This window comes from Anopheles stephensi, chromosome X, assembly GCF_013141755.1.
Source record: "Anopheles stephensi strain Indian chromosome X, UCI_ANSTEP_V1.0, whole genome shotgun sequence".
In the NCBI taxonomy this organism is placed as follows: Eukaryota; Metazoa; Arthropoda; class Insecta; order Diptera; family Culicidae; genus Anopheles; species Anopheles stephensi.
This window is the reverse complement of record NC_050201.1, coordinates 15,127,631-15,148,833: the sequence shown is the minus strand read 5'-3', so window position 1 is coordinate 15,148,833 and position 21,203 is coordinate 15,127,631. Positions and strand designations below refer to the sequence as shown.

The following is a 21,203-nucleotide window of genomic DNA, read 5'->3' as shown; positions in this document are numbered from 1 at the left end:
TACATGATGAAAGGAAGGAAAAGGGGGAGGGTAGAATTATGGACCAAGTACGAAGGAAGGCAAAGGAAACAGGTTGGGGATGTTGTTAAAGTTGATTGGTTGTTTTTTTTTTGGTGGTGTTTTTTAAGGAATTCAAAGGATGAAGAGGCATAAAGAGAGAGAAAGAAGAGAGAGAGAGAAGAAAAATAAAGAAAGAAAGAAAGAAAAACACATTAACGTTTATCCTCCGAGCAAGACACAGGGACAAGACAGGGTTTGCGTGAGGACCTGACGTTGGATGGTGCATGAGTGAGGAGTAAAGGGGGAGGGGGCCAGATTTTGAGGTTTTTGCTGCTTATCTTTAAGTTCAAGATGCAATAAAGATGAGTGCCGCGTGCGAAATCAAGTATGGATGGGTAGGATCGCCGACCAAAGAATGCCCAAGGAATGTCCGCAATATATGAGATTGCATGACTCCTTTTCAGCGATCAGCTTGGGACTTTGGGACGTATGTATGACATGAGTGCGGAATGGTGTGGAGAGGTAACGAACGAACGAAATGATACATGGAGCGTGGAGCGTGGACTGCGTTACTCATCAGCAACTGGCAACAACAAAAAGGCCGCAGGCGATGCGAATACGGACAACATTCTCTGCAAGACACTTCGATAGGTGCAACGGGGACTAGGGATGGCTTCCATGAGCGTATACATGATGACGGCGAGGTAAAAAAAATGGTGAAACATTGCGATGCGATCAGAGAGCGATGGAAGAGCGATATATCCATTTACATAACATAATTAAATACTACCAAATAGATTAAGCTTAAAGAAACGCGTTAAAACTAAGAGTAAAGGGAAAAAGGGGGGGGGGGGGGAAGAATATGAAGGAAAGAAGGTAAAGAAGGCTCTAAAACACTGCGCATAGAACGTTCAGTAGGCTACCACCAGCTACCGTTTCGCACTACAATCTACTACGACTGGCTACTGCCTATACATTACGCTACTATCGCTACTGCATGGGAAACGCTCGCAGGGTAACGCTAGTGAGCTAGAGTGTTTGGAAAAAGGTAGAGGAGAGTGTAGAAAAGGCTGAGCTTTGTTTTTTTTTTTGGGGATATTCACGTCAGTGTGTTGTTGGGGTTGGTGTAGGTGAATCCTTCGAACTGGGCCTGGTCCATCGAGGCGAGGATGTTCCGGTCGATGGGTGTCAGTCGCGCTCGCTCACGAGTGAACTGCTTGTCAAAATACTGCGTATCGAGTGGATGTCGCTGTGGATTGGATGCAAAACGAAGAAGACGAACGAAAGAGAAAGATGGTTACGGAAGGTTCGCATAGACAATGTAGGTAATGGTGACTTACGACTTGGGGCTTGAACGGTGGTTCGACGGCTCGTCTCTCCAATTTGTCCCAGATAATACTATTGAAGAAGGGGTGATACTTGATGTCGCTCTCCTCGTCCATCGTGTTGAGCACACCGAGCCGTATCGAGGCATCCTTTTCCAGGAGCTGCACGTATCGGAAGGATCGCAGTTAGTAAAGCTGATCTGGTAATGCATAACGAACGGTGTGAACTTACCGACTGTAACAATCGTAACGCTTCCTTGGAGAGATAATGCGGGAACCAAGGTATCTCGTTGCAGATGGACCAGAACAGCTCATCCTCGTCGCAGCCGCTGAACGGTGACTGGCCGACGAGCATCTCGTACACCAGCACACCAAACGACCACCAGTCGACGGCTTGGTTGTATTTTTGCCCCTGCGCAAAAAAAAAAAACAAATGCGCAAAAACCGTCATAATTTTGCGAGAATGTCCTCTCATTATCTTTTACTTCCTTGGCACTACAACCTCGAGAGGTGTCGGCCTGCCATTTCTGGCATTCTGTGACTTAATTTTACCCGCAGCAAACTAGTCAGCCCTACGTACGGGGAGGCGGTCTGGATGGGATTTGAAACTCCGGCCCTGCCGTGTGAAGACCGGCGCCGCTGTCGCCTCGGCCACCGGACCGCCCCAGTATGTTAAGGACAAAAGAAAAACGATCACTTACTTTGATTATTTCGGGCGCCATATAATCCGGTGTGCCACAGAAACTGTCCGCCAGCTTGTCCAGGTAGATCTCCAGCTTGCACATACCAAAGTCCGCTATCCGCACGTGGCCGTCATAATCAAGCAGCACGTTGTCCAGCTTCAAATCACTGTGATATACGCCATCGAACTTATGTTACTATGGAAGTTTGAAGCAGGGTCCAATGCTGGGAACAATACTCACCGATAGACGATACCCTTGCGGTGTAAAAATTTGAGCCCCGACACAATCTCCGCGGCGTAAAAGCGGGCCCGTGCTTCGGGAAAGCGACCGCTCTGTTGGATGTGGAACATTAAATCACCGCCGTTCAGGTACTCCATCACGAAGAACAGATGACTCTGCGTGTGGGACAGTCATTTATAAGGTTTAAGTGACATCAGGAAAATTTTAACTCTTTTCCCAATATTTTTAAACTTTCAATTGTATTAAAACTGTAAAACCTCACAAAGACCTCAATTTTTTTCTTCTTCTTCGATGGCACTACAACCTCGAGCGGTTTCGGCCTGCCATTTCTGACTTTCTGTGACTTAATTTTACCCGTAGTAATGTAGTCAGCTCTACGTACGGGTAGGCGGTCTGGATGGGATTTGAACCCCTATCCTGCCGTGGGAAGACCGGCGCCGTTATCGCCTCGGCCACCGGACCCCAAATCAAATTTACCCCAAATCAAATTTACACTTACACAATTTTAGGTGGTCTTATTCTATATTGTCAGTCACTGTATCATGGAAGAGTGGATTACCACTCCTAGCACACCTGATGACCATCACTTTGTATCGATGATAATACTGTCGAATGAAGTTTGCTTAGCATGTCGCCTTTACGACACTTGCCGGTGCTCTAGAATCTCAATATCCAGAATCAAAATAATCTTACAAAGACTCTTGAGTGACATTCGAAGATCTCACTAGGCGAAGCCACTTAGAGCACCTGATGACATCACCTTGGAATGATAATAATACTCTCGTATCTAGTTTGCTTAGGTAGTCACCCCAGATGACTCTTTACGGTGCTCTCCAGAATCGTTTTTGAAATTATGTTCTCTAAATTGCTGATTCGTGCTACTAACATGGAGACGCACGCGCTATTGATGAGTCACCAACAATAGCAAAGCGCTGTTAAAATTGTGTTGATAAAACGAAATCAATAAACAAATAAAATCCATACCGTAACTAAAACAAACCCCAGCTTGAAGCAAGCAATGACTGAGAGATCTCTCTCACCCTTGCTTCCTTGACGCATTGTTGTCTAATCTTCCCCGAAAATCCCTTCAAATGTAGGTCAATAGGTACGGGACCGCTCGTTCGTAGTACGTCGACACAAAAACCCGCAACGCTAGGCAATGCTACCACCATCACGGCGTACCCGCGGGCGTCGAGAGAACATTTGCCGAATTCTTGCGAGGCGTAAAAATAGTTCAGCGTGGCATACATCTATCCCGCAGGAACGGTACGGTGCTCTAGTACGCCCGCCAACAAAAGCCCGCACGATGCACTTCCTCGTTCTCGCGCGTTTTGTGCGGGTTGATGAACCGGGCTTCTTTTTTTTTTATTGTTGCTGGTACTTACGTCCGTTTGAAAGGTGCAGAAGAGATGGCACAGGAAGGGATGCTTGGTACCGAGGGCCAACACCTTCCGCTCGATCAGCGTACAGTCCACGTCGTCATCCTCCAGCACGACGTCCTTCTTCAAACACTTGATCGCGTAGTAGTAGTCGGAATTTTTCAGCTCGGCCAAAAACACCTGCCCACAAGATCGAGAGTTGTTGAGCATCGTAATGGCGGTACCATATCTAGCACGGTGCTTACCTTTCCGAAGCTACCCTTGCCCAGCACGGTAAGGAAATGGAAGTCGTCCACGTTGTACTTCCGGAAGCGCGGTATCACTGTGGCCGGTGCCGTTAGTTTGCCCGTCTTCTGGAACTGTGCATAGGTGTAGGACGTTTCTGAACGCACGAAACGGTGTGTGCGAAAGGTCATAAAGAGAACGGAAAGTATCAGACACACTGGTGGACGCTAGTTGGTACACAGAGCAGATGGAGCAGATGAACGAAACGAAACGAAACGTATAACACGCCCGATTGATTGACCACCGTTCGATTGGCACGCGCGTTACGTAACGCACCTAACTTAATGGGGTACACCATAGAACGCGTTAATCTGTCAAAACTTAATAATGGACGCAATTAAAAAAACACACACTCACACACAAACAAACACGCACACACAAAACTATAACTGAAGTTAGCAATCATTATCAGCACTGTTGTGGCACTGGCGGAACAAGATGCAGGGAAAGCATTCACCGAACAGATAACTCCACCACGAACGTTGCTCCTGCACCTGCGGCTCATCGCTGTACAGCACCAACAAGATCTCGTCGAAAGCAAGCTCCTCATCGCTGGAATAAGTGTCGGCACCGATGGACGAGCAGTCGGCACAGTAACCTGCACAGCCCTCCGATGACTCCTGAATCGATTCGATCTCCAGCATATCTTCCTCCTCCTCCTCCTCCTCCTCCTCCTTCTCCTCCTCCTCCTCCTCCTCCTCCTCCTCCTCCTCCTCCTCTTCGAATAGTTCCTCCACCTCCTGTTCCTCGTACTCCACGAAACGATCGCAAAGGTTCAGCGAAAGTTCGTCCATCTCGTAAACTATTGGCAGGCACGCCGTCATCTTCACCGAGCGCCGATACATTCTGCGGCGTATGTGCTTCTGCAAGATCGATATGTCCGTTTTTCTTGGCTGCCGATAGTACACTCTGGCTGGGTGAGCCGCTGGAGACACCGGGTTCTGGAGCTGCTCGCGTATGATCGCACCGAGCACATCCGTTAGACACGTTTCGTCGTAGCAAACTTGTTCGATGTGTGTGTAGCTTTCCGTCTGCTGCTCTACCAGCGCACAGTTCGGTCGGTCTTCCAGCGTCACGAACTCGGCACCATTTTCGGTTCCGCGATTATTCGTACTGAACTTTAGCTCGAGGTTGACAGGTTCCTCGGTATACTCGAGCAGCTGGAAAGGATTCCACCCATCCGCGTACTGCCCGTTCGGGAGTTCGCACGGTACATCCACCACGGGTTGTTGCTGTTGTTGCTGCGGTACGCAGCTACTGGAGACGTTCGGCCGTTTCGTGCTTTTGCTTCGCACACCCATTCGCCGTCTGGTTTTCGGGACGCGCCGTACTCTCGCCGGGATCTTTCTCAATTTCTGCTGCGGCACCACGTACGCAATTTGGGTGGGCTTCATTTTTCGGCGTGCTTCAGCTAGCTCCAGCTCGCTCTATGTTCGGTGATCGTGGGCTAGGCGATCCAAGGGTAACGCACTTAGATCAGGTTCGGACACGGTTTTGATGATTAATGGTCGATGCGGTTTAATAGCAGCACTCCGTACGCGGCCCAAACCTCATTAGTACACACACCCGATTGTCATGGATGCGTAGTTCCGCTTTGTTCTACAGCACCGACAGCACTGCCTACAACACCCTCGATCCGGTGGAGTTCCGGTCGGGTAGGTGTGTGCGTGTGTGTATGTGTTTTTCCCCTTTCCATATCCGACATCCTTCAATTGATCATCACCGAGGGGTTGGTAATTTAAACACAAGCACAGCCTCCACATACACTTCGTGTGCTCCAGTGTCTATTCGAGGGGGGTGGGTTCGTTCGTGTGCTACCCATACTCCTAATCGTTTCGCTTATGCTACGTGCCTCCACACAACGATGGACATTTTTGAACACCCTCACTTACGCAGGTTTTTGTTCCAGTGTGAGGCTGTGGTTCGTTCACTCAAACACTCCACTGGTGTCAACCATTCACACTCGTTTGTTTGTATCTGTTATCAGATTCTGTTGAAGCTTGGGGTTTTTTTTTTCTTAACTTTGAAGGTTATATCGTGATGGTGGCTTCGCTCGACAAACTCATCGGCAAATTCCTCTTACAGGGTTTACTGAGAGAAGCTGGATTGTTCACTTCAACTTGGGCCGGAGTTTTGAAATATCTCGAGCAATACTAGAACGTTACTAACCAGGAAACCGACGAGATGTGCGTACTTCATCTTGACCAGAGTCCAGCGATGGTTCGAACGCTACTACGAAACCTTTTATATTGGACACTTCACCTTGAGCTTGATGTTGAGTTAAGGCAATGGTTCGAATATTATTTGTCGATCATCCAGCGAACCCTCCCTATCGGAAACTTCATTTTGAGTCCCTAGTTGGTGCTAGTCAATCTTCTCCGAAACCTTCCCGGTATTATGCTGTGATGCTTCGCCCCATTTTTTGTCATTTTTCGCACACCACACAAAAGGTAGTAAAGGTGGTCTTATTTTTAAACGAAAGCCAAAACCTGCCTGTGTGTTTCCCGGTGTGGTTTTTGCCTTAGCAAACTACACCATTCCATCTCAGCGCACACCATCTTTTGCTGCACGATGTTCTTCGCCGGTTTAGGCTATTTGTTTCCTTCAGTGAAGGGTCTTTTTTTCCTCTACCATTTCTTGGTGGTCGTTCGTTCCTGACTTGTTGCCAGCTTTTGTGTTAAGCAAGCAATGTTTGACTTGCAGCTTCTCAATAGCGTTGTTTTTGAAACCGCTGCTGATACAATATCTAGTCCAGTCGCGATTTCCTACCGAAGTCATATTCTATGGTGGCTTTGTCTACCACCAACGTTGCAAGAATTTTCTTCCTCAACGGGAAAACAAAGTACGGAACGATTTCACAACACCATCGGTGCTGCGATACCTTACGAGGTCACCTGAAGGTCCAAAAATGTTCCACAAAGCGTAGGCATCAGCTTCCCTCGTCAGCAGAGAACATTTTCCACCCGACCAAAACCAACAAAAAAAGTGGGCGATGTGGTGAGCAGGAAAAACCATCCGCGGGAGTTTGCCTACATGCTCGAGAAAAAAAAAGCTGATGTCTAGAGAGACGGCCCGAGTCATCGAGTCGCCAACGGAGTGAGGTGTGACGGATGATTTCGAACAAAACAAAAAAAAAACCTCCTCGACACACCAACGCGGTTGGAGCAAAACACTGCGAGCTATCCACACGGTCTTCGGGGGAAATGATGCATCCGACCTAAATAGTTTTCGGACGGGTTTGTTTGCTCGTCAGCTGAACTGACCGTACCATCGTTCGGCCATGTTTGGACACGACTTCTAGGTGTTTCCCGGATAGATTGTTTGAAGTACTCCCGGTTTTGAAGTGTCAGGTGTAAGACACAGCATGCTCTTAAAATCTATGCTGAGAATGCATCTGCCACCTAGATTGCATCATCGTAGCGAGTAAGAACCTGCATCGGTCCCACACGGGTAGCGAGTTGGCGATTAAGAAATCCGATCGGTGTCGGTACTAAAAATATTGAATACGAAACGGTATATTGAAAGTGAACCACCCGTTCGTAGATGAAATGAATGCCACGTGCCCTAAATAAGCGAACGACCTGCAACAAAGGGAAGCAATGGGAGGAGCGTAATGCAGCGGACACCCGGTTACCTATCTCTTCCTCCTTGGCGGCGGATGACGCGGAAGCGTTACTCGTCGTTGCCGTTGACATTCCGACGCCATCGTTGCAATCGTGCTCGAACCGGGCGACCGACGGGACGGGCGTCTCGATGCGGTAGGCCGGATTCGCGCTCGGTGGCACCTTCGACGGTGAGTCTCGAGCCTCGTGCGCACCTGGAAACGAAGTACCTGGTTGGTGTTGCAGAGTTCGTCCAGGATTTTTCCTGAACTTCACTTGCACGCTGCCGGTAACGATAAATGCCAACAAAGCTGCTCATCTGGATCCTGGATCGTGGGCTAAAAGTAATCTCGCGAGGTCCAGAAAGAATCTATCCCCACGAGACGTAGGTGCGCCATCTTTGAGGAAGTGATTGCGCCAACCAACCAACAACAAAAAAAAAAAAAAACCCTTCCCATACGCTCTCTAGTGTCACATGTTTGTCGAGGGGAAGAAGAATTTCTTCCCCACCGATTTGGCACGACGACGCAACACCCGTCTCACACCTCACGAAATTCATTCCGCATTCTACACGTCTACTTCGTCTTGGTGGCAGAGGTGAGTTTTTGTTTCTTCGCCGACGCCGACGCCTGGCTGCCTGCCCTGCCATCTATTGATATGCCGTCTCGTTGGCACGCGAAAGTTGTTGGTGTGCAGCGGACGACGTTTCGCTAACTGCTGACGTTCGCGCGAGCATGTGTTGTTGCCTGTTGCTGTAACTGTACGTTACGGGGCTTGGTTTTATTGGCAAATATTCCACAAATTTGTTACGTCGTCCGGAACGAAGGGTTTTTTTTTCATTTGAGATTTTTGAGGTTATCCTTTCCTCGTTCTGGCTGGTGGATGCCCCAGGACTAGTTTTCAACGACTCTTTAGCGACATCTTGGAACGAAACAGCAGCTGCATTATAGTGTTTGCACCAAGCAACCAAAGCAAGTGTGATCAATTGCGTGTGGACCACAATGCTTCAATAGTAGTATTATTTTTATCAACGTCCCAATGATGCGGTCTCGATCACACGGAAGTGTTCGAGCGGGCCGTATAGAGAGGTCGAGGTTGCAATAAACCCCGTCCCGAGGGCTAACGCACAACGGACGAGCGTACCGAAATTCGCCGACTCACTTCTTGCTAGCTGCCTGTCTGAGAAAACGCTGAATATCGGAGGATTCACTCCCTCATGGCATGTGCCCGGTCGGCGTTATTGCGCTTCGCGCGCGTATTCGCATTATTAGCCGCTGATGGCATTTTTATAACATTCGAAGAAAACCAAAAGCGAAAGACATGTGGCGTGAGGCGTTCTGACGCTCACTTCGCTGAACCTCGCCGGACGAGAAAACTCTTCCATTTGCATCGTTATGCCCATTGGTCTCGCTTCCGATAAGGGGTACGACGTGACCAAATCATACTGTGATCAGCGCGATAGTCAACGTTGTGCCCCCTTGCTGTAGTCCGTTCACCCTTGCACGGACACAGAGCGGGATGCCGCGGTGTGCCAAAATAAAAATCGGCTGACGCTACAAGGATGCCACGCTATTGCTGCTATACGGGCGGATCGTTAATTTTCGCGAGCGTTTTTTTTCGTTTCGTACCCAGCGCGTTCTACTGTCAGCCTGTCTGTTGTGAGGTGTTATAAATATTTGCACCTCATTTGCATTCTGGTTGGATGTAGGGTGTTGCTTTCCTGGCTATTCTTTGCTATCTGATCAAATTACCCTATGGTTACGAAAAACAACCTGCATGCAGGTAATTTTAAAGCGATGTAGCACCAAGAGAACATTTAAGGACTTTTTCGGAGTTGAAGTCCAGAAAACCCTGTTGATATTCTAGACGACATCCAATCTTCTCCAAACTCCTAGTATAATCCTAGCCCTAATCGCTGAATTTAGTTGATTTATCCAACCCAAACAATGTGTCCCGGACACTGCCTAGAAGAACCTTGAAGAAGACCTCAGCCCGAACCAGGGGAGCAGCTTTGTTGGCATTTATGGTTGTCCAGCCTGGTCGTTAAGAGTTGGTAGCATTTACCTCGCCGGACGGAGGAGAGTGCCTCGACGATTAATTTCTGGTTGACGCCGCATAAGTTGGCTGCCAGCTTCTCGCACTTCTTATGACAGTTTACGTCACAGTCTGCCGATAATAGACGGTCCTCCACATTCACGTTGCAACGGGAGCAGTAAGCAGAAACGTAGTAAAGAGGGCGCAAGAGTCGCGACGGACCGGGGAGAGTAAAATGTCATGAATACTCTAGCGCAAAAAATCACGACGCTGCCAGGTTCAACAGTTTCCGTCGATGCCGTCTGCTGTTCCGATCAAAGTTTTCCAACGATTTTTTTTCCTTTTGGTTGGTCCTCAAAAAAAAAAAACTTCTCACTCTCTGTTTCGTTCTCTTGCTCACAGTTGTAAGATCTCTCTCAATGTCTGTCTCAATGTTAGAATTAGTGACTATTTCCGCATTCGGCTCGCCGTGTTCCGGCGTTCCAAGATTTTTTTTTAATTATATTTCCCAATTTCTCACCCTCGAGCAACACACCAGCAAACCACTTCTGGGACCATTAAATTAGACCCGGTGAATGGTGCAGAAATTATAAGTGAGGCGTATTCACAAGTCAACAAGTTTATGACATCTCCTTTGCAAACTTTGCTGGTGACAAGTACCATCGGTCGCCAAGACTCGGTGGCGGCGGCGGCGGCGGCTGCGGCACAATTTTTGCGCCGCCAGCGGGTTTGCAGGTTGTATGGGGCTACGGGCCCCGTAACGCTCAGGCGAGATGGGGCTAAGAATAAATATCTCGAATAGAAATAGATCGAGAATTAATTAGCCTAATTGCATACCGACCATGATAGGCAGTTGGCGTTTCGTTTTTGTTTTTTTTTGCTGGTGGCATTTTTGCCCAATACTCGCTCGCGATGATCTTTTCCGTGGGTAATAATAATGTTTCTGATCCACCCCACGAAACTGGTTGGTTTGGTGCATCTTGGCGAAAGAAGCGCAAAGCGCAGCACGCAACAAAACCGAGGGTTTTGCATCCGATTGCATCAGCGTACGGGCGTGTGGAAGTGTCAAGAGCAGCACCGTGAAGCAGAGCGGTGAAGTAAAATTGAAACCATATAGCACCTTATGCAAAGGGCCGTTCGGCAATGCATCCACACCAACTCCAACACCAATAATATCGCCCGTTGGAATCGTACGCCCAAGATAGACGGACTCGTCCAGAATGAAGTACCTAGCCCTCTGATATATGACTTCACTCGGATGCCTTTGAAGCCTCACCAAAGCACCAGAACCCAGGTGCATACTTCCACTGTGCAAACCTCCGAACGCTCGGAACGGCCGCTGTATCTGGAACATGAAAACATGCAGAATAATATAAACAACTTCTCCGCTAGCTTTTTGATGCTGCGTATATTCTAGCAAAGCGTTACCAGCGTTGCGTACTGTCGATTCTTTGCCATGCTTCACCTGCATGAAGCGACCGAATGTTGAATAGCGAAAAAACAAAAACAAATGCGGGATGTCTGTTTGGCTTACCGGTACGGTACCGTCCGGTTGATGTCTGGCCAGTGTTTTTGCATCGGTAAGCAAAATCAAAAATAAAACTTTTACTTTGTTGCTTTGCACCGGTGGTGTGGAAATGTGCACCAGATGTGGGAAATGGTAGTTCCTGGATGCTAGATGGCTAGATGCTAGCCGTCATCGGTTTGAAGTTGTTCAAGACATATCAGACAACGAAGATTTTGATGACGATTCAAAGATCATGCATCAGCACTCAGAATTTTCAGGCAGATCGATCAATTCGAAGCTGTAGAGTTCTTTTGTTTATCTCGGTTTGGTGATGTCTTTGCGTGGCGACGCCCAGGCCACAGCGTCAGGGTTGGAAGGAAAGCCATAAAGCAGACTTCCCGATGTTCAGGGTCATAAATCGGGGATCATGTAACGCTAGCTCTCGTCCACAAAACCCGCAACCCGCTCAAGATCGGTCCCCCAGGCTCGCAAGACGGTTCCTCGTCGTCGGCAATAAAATTGACGACCCTCAGAAACACGATGCGCCTGGTGGTGCGGACTGACGGAGGGTTCTGCCGGTATCGGCTCGGGGTTTTTGCCGTTGTCTCGGCTATCGTTTCGGTGATTGTGAACTGTTTACTGTCAAGCTTATGGTTTGCGCGTGAAAAGCGAGCATAGACGAACCTGCCCTGTCGAATGTCCCTGAACGCGGACATTAGCTAATCCCTGTTCATCGTATTGGGTCGTGGTCGCGTGAATCGCAAGTCACCCGACACGTATATGTAGATCGACGGGTAGCTTCGCGCACCATCTACCCTTCCCATACGCTTGGGCCGAGATGAGTTTGCGTTCCGTTGTTTTTTTTTCTTTTGCATTTATGGGGTAGTATATATATTTTTAGCGACCGCACCCGCATTCGGACGGGTCCTGCTTTCCCCTTCAACGGCCAGCATCAGGATGAAGGATCGAAGATAGTTCGATTCGTGTTTCTGTTGGTTCTGCTTCCTCCACACAGTAAGATGGCTCACAGACGGACAGTTTAATTGCCCCTCTGTGTGTGTGTGTGTGTGTGTGACTGCGAGTGTCGAAGACGACATCTCTACCACAGGAAGAAAGTGCTCCAGGGTCATGCGAGAGTTACCCACCTGTTGCTATTCGATCAAGTGAGTGCTCATAAGCCGCACTCCGACCCGCACGAGGCAGATAGACGGCACGCAGGGTTGATGATTGAGCGCGGAACGATAAAGGACCGCAACCACTGCGAACGTCAGCGATGACATTGAACTTGACTTTCATGACGTGACATGCCGCAACCACCGTGGCTCGCCTGCTGCATGCGCACGGTGGCTTAGGGTGGCCACGGGTGGCTGCGAGGTGTGGAGGCCCGAAAGCAAGAGCAATCATTCGATCGAGAGTTCGAATCGATCAAGACGAAAGCGTAACCACTCTCAGCCGATGTCGCTATTTTTAGCCGCAAGATACTTCGGATATCTTGGTGGGCAGGAAGTAGCCACCAGCGCTTCGAAGCGTTTGCCGATGCGGAGCAGCGGTGAGATTGCATCCGCAAGGGATGCAGACAGAATTTGACAGAACGAAACAATCAACGGTGCAATATCTGGACGAATGATGCAAGGTGCAGCAATAAGAACTCTCGCTAATTAGCGTCACTTACCGAGTGCTTTCTTCGGGCTGATCGGTGCTGTGCCTCCACCGTAGAATCCGGAATCGTGGCTGCTGGTGCTGGCGCTGCGTACCTCGTGCCCGCCTCCGATTGACCGTGCCCGCTCGTCCTCGTCCAGGTCGGCCGGCGTGTTGTTGTTCTCGTCCCGGGCCGGCGGCGGTACGAACGAACCACCGCTCTTGCGACTGCTCGTGCGCGGCTCTGCATGCAGCGGGATCACCATCGGGTTGTCGTAAATATCACTAAACGGATCCGGTTTCCCTTTCTGCCCTTTGGCCTTCGCCTGCTGGCCCTTGCCCTTCTGTTTGCCGCCCGTGCTCGAGTTGACGCTGCTGTCCGTGTTGATGTCCGAGGTGGCACCGTCCAAGATGGACACCGCCTCGGAGGATGTTTGATCGGTGGTGTTGTTGGTGCTGCTGCTCGTCGCTCCACTGCTCGTGGTCGTCGACGTGCTGGTACTCTCGTCATCGCTGCTGCTGCCACTACCGCTGCTGCTGCTGCTGGTCAGATCCGCCTTCCGGTTGTGCCGGTGGCCGTGTCGCTTCACCTTCCAGAGCGGACGGGGCCGAGCCACCAGCACAATTGGCGATTTTTCCTCCTTCGAGTAGCATTTGCGCATCTGATCGAAGTTCAGCTTGACGCGCTTGGTCGGATCGAACGGTTTCTTCTTTTCGAGCTTATCGTTCGCCATATCGTCGTCGTCGTCTTCCTCCTCCTCCGATGACCAGTCGTCTTCTACACCCGAGAACGAAGTTTCCGATGCACTGTCGTTATCGATCCGGGATCCTACACCGGACGCTGGAACACCTGTGCCGTCTTCTTCACTGCTCGAAAACAACACCTTCTGCTTGTCTGCACTTGTTGCAACTGCTGCTGCTGCTGCTGCTGCTGCTACTGCTACTGTTGTCTGCTTGGGTTTCACCACTGACGGTTTCACGACACCCGCGTTGTTGTTACGATCGCGAACGTCCACAGCAGATAGGTCACTCAGATTGTCTAGCGTGCCGAATTTATTCTTCGTCAGCTTCGCCCCGTTCGCGATCGGCTGCTTCGCCGGTTTCGGCGTCGGTGTCGCCGTCACGATGGCTACCGGCACCGGAAGCGCCTCGGAAACAATCGCCGACTGACATTTTTGGCATTCCTTCACCTCCACCTCCGTCCCCTTCACACCCATGTTGAGCGTGATTTGGTTGAGCTTCGTCTGCATACGCTCGAGATTTTGCTGCTTCTGCTGAGCGAGGCGGCGCTGTTCCTGTTCCCGCTCCGCCTGCCCATCCACTTCCGGTTCAGTCTTTGGCTTCGAACCGGCGGGCACTTTCGGTTTGACGACTTTGATCACCTTCTTCACGATCACTTTCTTCACCGGTTCTTCGGCGGGTTTGGTGCCATCGGTTGGCGGTGTTGTCGCTGTGACAGAGGCCGGCACAGCAGCAGTGGACGAGGTGAGGGTCGAAGGAACAGGTGGTTGGGGTTGTTTCTGTTCCGGCTTTGGTTTTGTTTTCTCCTGGGCCAGCTTCTTTTCAGCCGCTGCCGCAATGTTGGGTGCGATCGCCTTTATCAGTTCTTTGGGCGATAACTTTTTCGTGTCGAGCGATGCGATCGGGAGGACCTCTTGTGCCGGAAGTGCTTTGGTGACTTTCGTTGGCGTTTTCTCGGGAAGCGGAGGTTGTTTTGGTTTTGTTCCAGGCTCCAAAGTAGGGGGCTGCTTCGCTTTCGGCGATGGTAGCTCGGGTGGGGTGTCTGGTTTCTGTTTCGATGCGGACACTCCAGGAAGGCTGACAGGTTTCGTTTTTGGAGTGGTGGGGTCTAGCGTTGTGCTTGGTTTCACTTTCAACGGGAGTGTTTCTGGTGGTGTATTGGGTTTCGTCGTTGGCGCCGTTGAACAATCTGCAACCGGAGTTTCCGATAGGCTGGTAGGTTTTGCTTTTGGAGCAGTGGCGTCTAAAGTTGTGCTAAGTTTTGCTTTCGAAAGGAGTGGTTCTGGTGGTGTATTGGGTTTCGTCGTTGGCGCCGTCGAACGATCTGCAACCGGAGTTTCCGATAGGCTGGTAGGTTTTGCTTTTGGAGCAGTGGCGTCTAAAGTTGTGCTAAGTTTTGCTTTCGAAAGGAGTGGTTCTGGTGGTGTATTGGGTTTCGTCGTTGAAAGTTCTGATACCGGAGTTCCCGGAAGACTGGTGGGTTTTGATTTTGGAGCAATGGCGTCAAGCGTTGTACTTGGCTTCACTTTCAATGGGACTGGTTCTGATGCTGTGTTGGGTTTTGATTGCGTTACCAAAACTTCTGATGCAGAAACCCCCGGAAGGCTGGTAGGTTTTGCTTTTGGAGCAATCGCGTCTGGACTTGTGTTGGGTTTCGCTTGCGTTGCCAACAATTCTGACGTTAGGGAAGAGTTCGCTTTCGATTTCACTGTCGGGCTTTCTGGTGGTGTGGTGGTTATCGTTTTCGATACTTTAGATTCAGCTGGTGACGCAAGTGTTGATTGAGCTATCTTTGCACCATCCGTAGGTGTGGTTTCTTTCCCTTTCGCTAGTGGCATCGCAGCTTGATTTGCTTTAATTGCTTCTGGTTCAGGTTTAATGGGTTTAGTTTTCTTTGTCTCTGTGGGTTCTGATTGTTTTGCTACCTTCTCGCCTACTGCAGTAGGTTTCGCTTGAGAAGCAGCATCCATACTAGCCGACATTTTCAAATGCTTCGTAGAATCTGTATGCGGCTTGTCATCTGCCGGGCTCTTGGCAGGGACGGGTGTCTTGTCACACACAGCTGCAACTGCGTCCTGTTTCACGTCACTTACCGGCATAGTAGGTGCCTTAGAAATGGCTGCTGGTTTAACCGTATCCCATTGCTTCGCTTCCGTATTCGTTTCTGCCGATTGTGGTTGCTTTGGCGACGTTGGTAAGCCTTGGAATGGATGGCTTGGTGAAGCGGGAGGTGATTCTTCTTCTTCCGTAGACCGGAGCATAACCAGCTGCTGCTTGCGCCGTGCAAACGATACTGTCTCCCGCGTTCCGATGGTACTCCAAAAGTCCACATCATCCGTGGACCGTTTCAAATCGATCGGTTTCTTACGTAGCGCTAGCTTGTTGGGAATTAGTTTCCCCGGTTCATCGAGCTTAGATTTTGCTGGTTGTAGCTTATTGGTGGGTTCCGTGTTGAACGGTGGAGCTAGTGGTTTTGATTCACCTGATGGCACAGTTGAGATGGACTGCGATTTGTTTGTGACGCTCAGAACGCTAGTATCAGCCAGCTTTGAAGGTGCAGTAGGTGGATCGGTAGGCAGAAGGCTTTCAATTGGCTCTTCTGCTACTTTGCTTGCAGTTAATTGAGCAGTTTGATTTGGTTTTGCCTGCTTAGGATCATTGATTTTTTGCTCCGCTGTCTGTATGATCTTTCGTTCAACTGGATGATTCTTATTAGGAGTTGCAGTAATTGAGGCAGGCATCTCGACATTTGAGCTTTGTTCTGGATCTACTAGCTTTAATGGTTTGTCAAAAGAGTTCTTGATTGCGGTCTCTTTATTGGATGTGACTTTATCACTTACCTCACAAAGTTGTTTCGTATCAGCCGCTGTTGATTTCAGCTGGAGCGGCTCTTTCGGTTTAACTGATTCGGTTGATTCTGCAACCGATGCTGCTTTCTTTTCAGGTTCGCACTTTTTTACAGCTGGCTGTAAGCTAAGAACAGCGTCCTTTGGAGGTGGAAAAATCTTTTCCTTTGGCGACAAGTTCTCACTCTCACTTGTCAACGCCTCCGATAAGCTTGGTTCGGGTAAGTTCTCAACCGTTTTCTTACGCACGTACGTCTTTATACCAGTCTTGGCCAGCTTGCGTGGCTCAGCGTTTGGTTTTGGTAGGATAGTGGGTGAAGGTGGTGTGTCGGCAGGGCCAGCCCCTTCGACAACACCTTTATCCTCCGCATCCGTCGAAGCCTGCTTCGACGCATCTTGCATTCCGTTCGTCAAATCAGCACTGTGTGACTGTGGTCGATCAACGATAACCACCTGTACCTGTTGCAGCTCTGGCTCGGTACGGCCGTGCTCCGTCATCTCCTTTCGTAGCCCGCCTGGGGTAGTACTCTTCTTCACGACGCCTGTATCTTCAGGTTGTTTTTTCTTCTTTTTCGGCAGTTTGAACACCGTGCACTCTTCGATCGATTCTAGCTCGGCAACGATTCGTGGTGGCGCTGCATTCTCCACCACCACCACCGGCTCACTGGCAAGCTTCGGTTCCATCTCCTGCTCATCTGGAGTCGGCACTGGCAACACCTTCGTACGGGTGCGCTTAATTTTCTTCTGCTTTCGCTTCTCCGCTACCTCCACACCTGAGTCTTGTGCGATTTGCTGCTCGAGTGCCTCCTTAAGCCGTTCCTCGAGTATATCCGGCGCCAGATTGTTAGCTCCGGTGGCCGCCTTCTTGAGCTCCTCCTGAAACTGTAGCAACTCATCCTCGATCAATTGTGATGCCCGGCGACGCAATTCACCCGCGTTCAGATCATCGTCCAGCTTGTCCGAGCTAATGTCGGCACAGATCTCATGAAAGCTCGGGATCTTTACAGCACTTTTGCGCCGGATTGTACCGCGCCGTTTCGGCACTGGGGAACGGGTTGGTGGATAGCTCGGTTCCGTGGTGCTCACCGCCGCACTCTCACCGTCCCTTATCAGATGCTTCTCGAGCAGTAGCTCCCCAGGAGACTTGCTCGGTTCGGTACGGGTACGGGGCCGTAACGATAGCTCATCCCGAAAATTGTCACGCCACGAACTACCACCACCAGGCCTTACCATCGACGGTTCCAGCAGCAGCATCTCCTCGTCAAACGTAGGCTCACTGCCAACCTCTGGCAGCGTCAGTCGATCGCGACCCTCGGTACTTCCACGGCTTCCCCGCGACTTGCTACGTGCACGAATCGTGTTCAACCGCACCACCGTACGGTTCCGGTTGATGGTCGACCGAGCGCGCCGCTGTTCGCTGCGTTCGTTGAGCTCTTGATCGCGTGTTGACAGTGGCGTTACGCTAGACAACGCTCCGCCAACGGTACGCTCCGTTTCGGACAGGTTGATGGTAGCGGTTCCGATCGACGATAGCGAGGACGCATCCGGTGGACTGCTTGGCCCCGAATAGTTCGTCGGCGAGCAGCTCGACTCCAGCAGGGCCAACGACCGATGATGGGTGGACAGTGGTGTGCGCGTACCGCCCGCATACTTCGAAGCCGACACGTCAATGTCCGCGGTGTTGATAGTGCGCCGTGGTTTCTGGTACGTGGGCGAACTATGCCCATGGTGATGATGATGACCACCCAAGAACTTGGGCGAACTGACACGTCCGAGTGCCGCGATACGGGTGCTGGTAAGCGGTGTCTCGGTGATCGGTGTCAACTTTGGCACGTATCCCCGGGTAAAGGACGGTGCAGTACGGGAGCTGGCAGATGACAGCGGGTTTGGGAAGGCACGCGACACACCGACATACGTCGGTGGACTATAGGTGGAGGATCCGACCGAAACGATCGGCGTCGGGATGATGGGCGTATTGCCGACAAAGTTGTGATACAATTCTGAGTACAGCGGCATCTTGCACGGTTACGCTGCAAAAACGATATCGACCCACCGACTGCTCAACTCGGACGCTGGATCATACTATTCGGGGACTTGTCACGAAACTCACGCTGCATTTTGTTGAACTTTAGGCAGAAAAGGCCGGGGTGGGAGGGGGTGGGGGTGTCGTGGTACACTAACTGCACTCACTCGCGCGCGCACACACTTAAACTGCGTTCCAAAAAAAAAAAACAGGGACACACAAACACACCTAGAGACACAGGGCAACAATTATTCAATCAACAGAGCATCGATCGGTCGGTACGCCGGAGACCGAGGAAGCAGTCGAAGGGACAGGTCCCGTGATGAAGACGGTCTGTACCTAATCAGGTTCGACGGTTTGTACAGCTTTTTTTTGCGGTCTTCCGATGCGTTGGTAGTGGTTTGTGTGCGTTGCTCTCTCTGCAGAAATTTATTTGCGTTTCAGTTCAGACACCAGCGCCGCTTCTAGGGTATACTACATAAATTCGATGCGCATCCCCGTCACCACTTCACCGCGCACACACACACACTCTCTTCCTCTCGCTCGCTCGCGTTATCTTTTAATGTGTAGCACTCCTTCTCATCACTGTTTAACCCACACACACAGTCACGTACACACGCGAGAAACGGAGGTTCCGGGAGGTTCGGTGATCCGGATTGACGTACAGCGCAGCGTTACTTGGCTGCAAGGTTACTTGCGGTCAGTGCGAATTAAGAGTTCAGGTAATAACTGCTCTGCCTGCAAGCTGTTAGGCAACAGCCGAAACTGATTCCAAACACCACTGTCAGTCAGTTAGTTGATGGTGCGTGTGTGTCTGGTTGCTGAATCTATTACTTTTCGTAGACTCGGTGGACCGATATCCAGCTCTTAAAAAAAAGTCGTTTGTATGCTGTGCGTCCGTATCCGAAACCCGGGCGCGCAAAGATGGCCTGATCGGTCTGTCTGGCACACTGACACTGCCTGCCTGACTACTGGGTAACCGTTACTGGCAGCGGACACTTGCAAACTGAGCCACTACCGATCAGCCGTGCGTTGGACCGTATTTTCACCCCTGCCAGGATTTGTACCAGATTTCTCGCCATTAAAGAGAGTGTGATGCCCCGTTTCTCAAAAGAAAAACTAGAGCACCGTACGGGACGGGTTTCGGGGCGGGCCTGCCGAAAACCAGCAAGCGGGATGACACCGATTCCCTGGCCCAGCAGCTTGTGTGTGTGTGTGTGTTGTGCCCGTTCCGTCCATCGCCGAGCTGGCGAGAGCAAGAGACTCCCGTCCAAGGCGTACGACGTTGTCTGTCTGTCGGTCGAGGCGGACAAAAAATTGAGGGGAGGGGGAGGGTTTACAAAAAAAAACTCCACGCCAAGACAGGCAGTGTAAAAAAAAAACCTAGACGGAACAGACATAACAGAGCTGCGATTTTCGCTCAGCAGGCCGCTCTCTTGGAGTGTGCGCATTTTTCGGCTAAATTCCTCAAAATAGCATTCCCGTGCGCGTTGGGAAATGATGGTACTGCTCTAGCCCGTAGCACACCAGGTTGGTGGGATGTGACTCCCTCTACTGTGTGTGTTTGTGTGTGTGTGTGTGGGGGGGGGGGGGAGGGGGTATGTGCCCTACTGCGGGGTCTGGTCGAACGTGACGTCCCGAAAACAGCTGACGCGGTGCGGTCCTGAGGTGCGTTCCGTCGTTCCCTGGTTGTATGCGTGAATCATTCATCAGCCTGACAGCACCCCGACAAACCGGTAAGATGTACCGCCAAAGACAGGAGTTTTTAAATAAATACCCTTACACGCACGGCACAGGTACTAGCGCATTAGGTGAGCTAGGTGAGGGTAGTCCGATAGTAATCGACCTGGGATGAACTGGAGCATAAAAAAATGAAGCAGGTCTTTTTGCAGGGTGTCCACGTCCACCAAGCAGCTGGAGCTACTGAGCAACTCCGGCGTCTTACTACTCGGCGTACTACGTGATAGTGTGTAACCACCTACTACAAACTTTTTTCTTCTTCTTCATTCTCACTCTACAGCCTTAAGAAGTCTCAGCCTGCCATTTCTGGCTTCCTTTGACTTGACTTTTCCCGTAAGCAAAGTAGTAAGCCCCTACGTACGACGTATGGGGGGAGGAGGCAGTCTGGATGGGATTTGAGCCCCGCGGTCTTGCCGTGTGAAGACCGGCGGCGCTGTCGCCTCGGCCACCGGACCGTCCCCTATAAACCCTACTATAAACCTAGTATAAACACCCAATGGTAAATGAACTATTGACACAAGCTCGTGTACATCCGCACACATCCCGGTTGTCCACCTTTCCCCATTTGCAAAACGGCAGCAAACGGTACCTCTGACATCACAGACACACGGACGGTACCGCTGACATTTGGCAGATGATTTAAGGTAGTCGGCCGACAACCGGTCGGTTGTTGTGTCTTTTTTTTGTTTTGTTTTTGCTCTCTCTCTCTATCTCTGCTGCTCGCTATTTGTTTTGTGATGTGACATCTTCCATCTATGTCTTATTTCGTTCGGGACTAAAATAGAAATACCGTAATACCGGTGGTTGCTGCTCTTTGAGTGTGTGTGTGTGTGTAATTATTTGACACGGGAGGAACTCATTTGGAAAGTGGTAATGAGCAAATGATCCTGTCTCACTGCTGTGCCGATTTCCCATGATGCCATGATTAGCATTAGCGTTCCAGACCGTGACCCTTCAAGAAACAACAGCCCCGAGGTTAGGCTGTTCGGCATCATTTCCTCGTACTGCCACTTGTTTTGGCAGCTGTTATTAAGGGGCGCACGATAATAACAATGCGCCGGGTGAATCCGTGCACTGAGTGCGTAAGCGAATCATTGATCTCGCGCGTGAACCTTCGGTTCGATCGTCATGCGGCACGCGCTGCTTCCGTCACTGGCTGG

At 50.4% G+C, this 21,203-nt stretch overlaps 1 protein-coding gene across 8 annotated transcripts in view; it reads right to left on the bottom strand.

Moving 5' to 3' along the window:
- LOC118510368 (putative protein kinase C delta type homolog) overlaps positions 1–21,203 on the bottom strand; it is a 46,128-nt gene that overhangs the window by 3,355 nt on the left and 21,570 nt on the right. For 3 of the 8 annotated variants that reach the window (XM_036052125.1, XM_036052143.1, XM_036052133.1), the window contains 9 exons: positions 9,579–9,680; positions 7,547–7,729; positions 3,873–4,009; positions 3,634–3,807; positions 2,249–2,403; positions 2,027–2,174; positions 1,558–1,737; positions 1,341–1,487; positions 1,104–1,249 (listed from right to left, as the gene is read on the bottom strand). In XM_036052125.1, the coding sequence (XP_035908018.1) occupies positions 1,104–1,249; positions 1,341–1,487; positions 1,558–1,737; positions 2,027–2,174; positions 2,249–2,403; positions 3,634–3,807; positions 3,873–4,009; positions 7,547–7,729; positions 9,579–9,680 (1,372 nt within the window). Of the gene's footprint in view, positions 1–102; positions 1,250–1,340; positions 1,488–1,557; positions 1,738–2,026; positions 2,175–2,248; positions 2,404–3,633; positions 3,808–3,872; positions 4,010–7,546; positions 7,730–9,578; positions 9,681–12,727; positions 19,471–21,203 lie in introns of those variants that run through there. The other 5 variants (XM_036052096.1, XM_036052115.1, XM_036052151.1 and 2 more) reach the window with 5 other exon arrangements.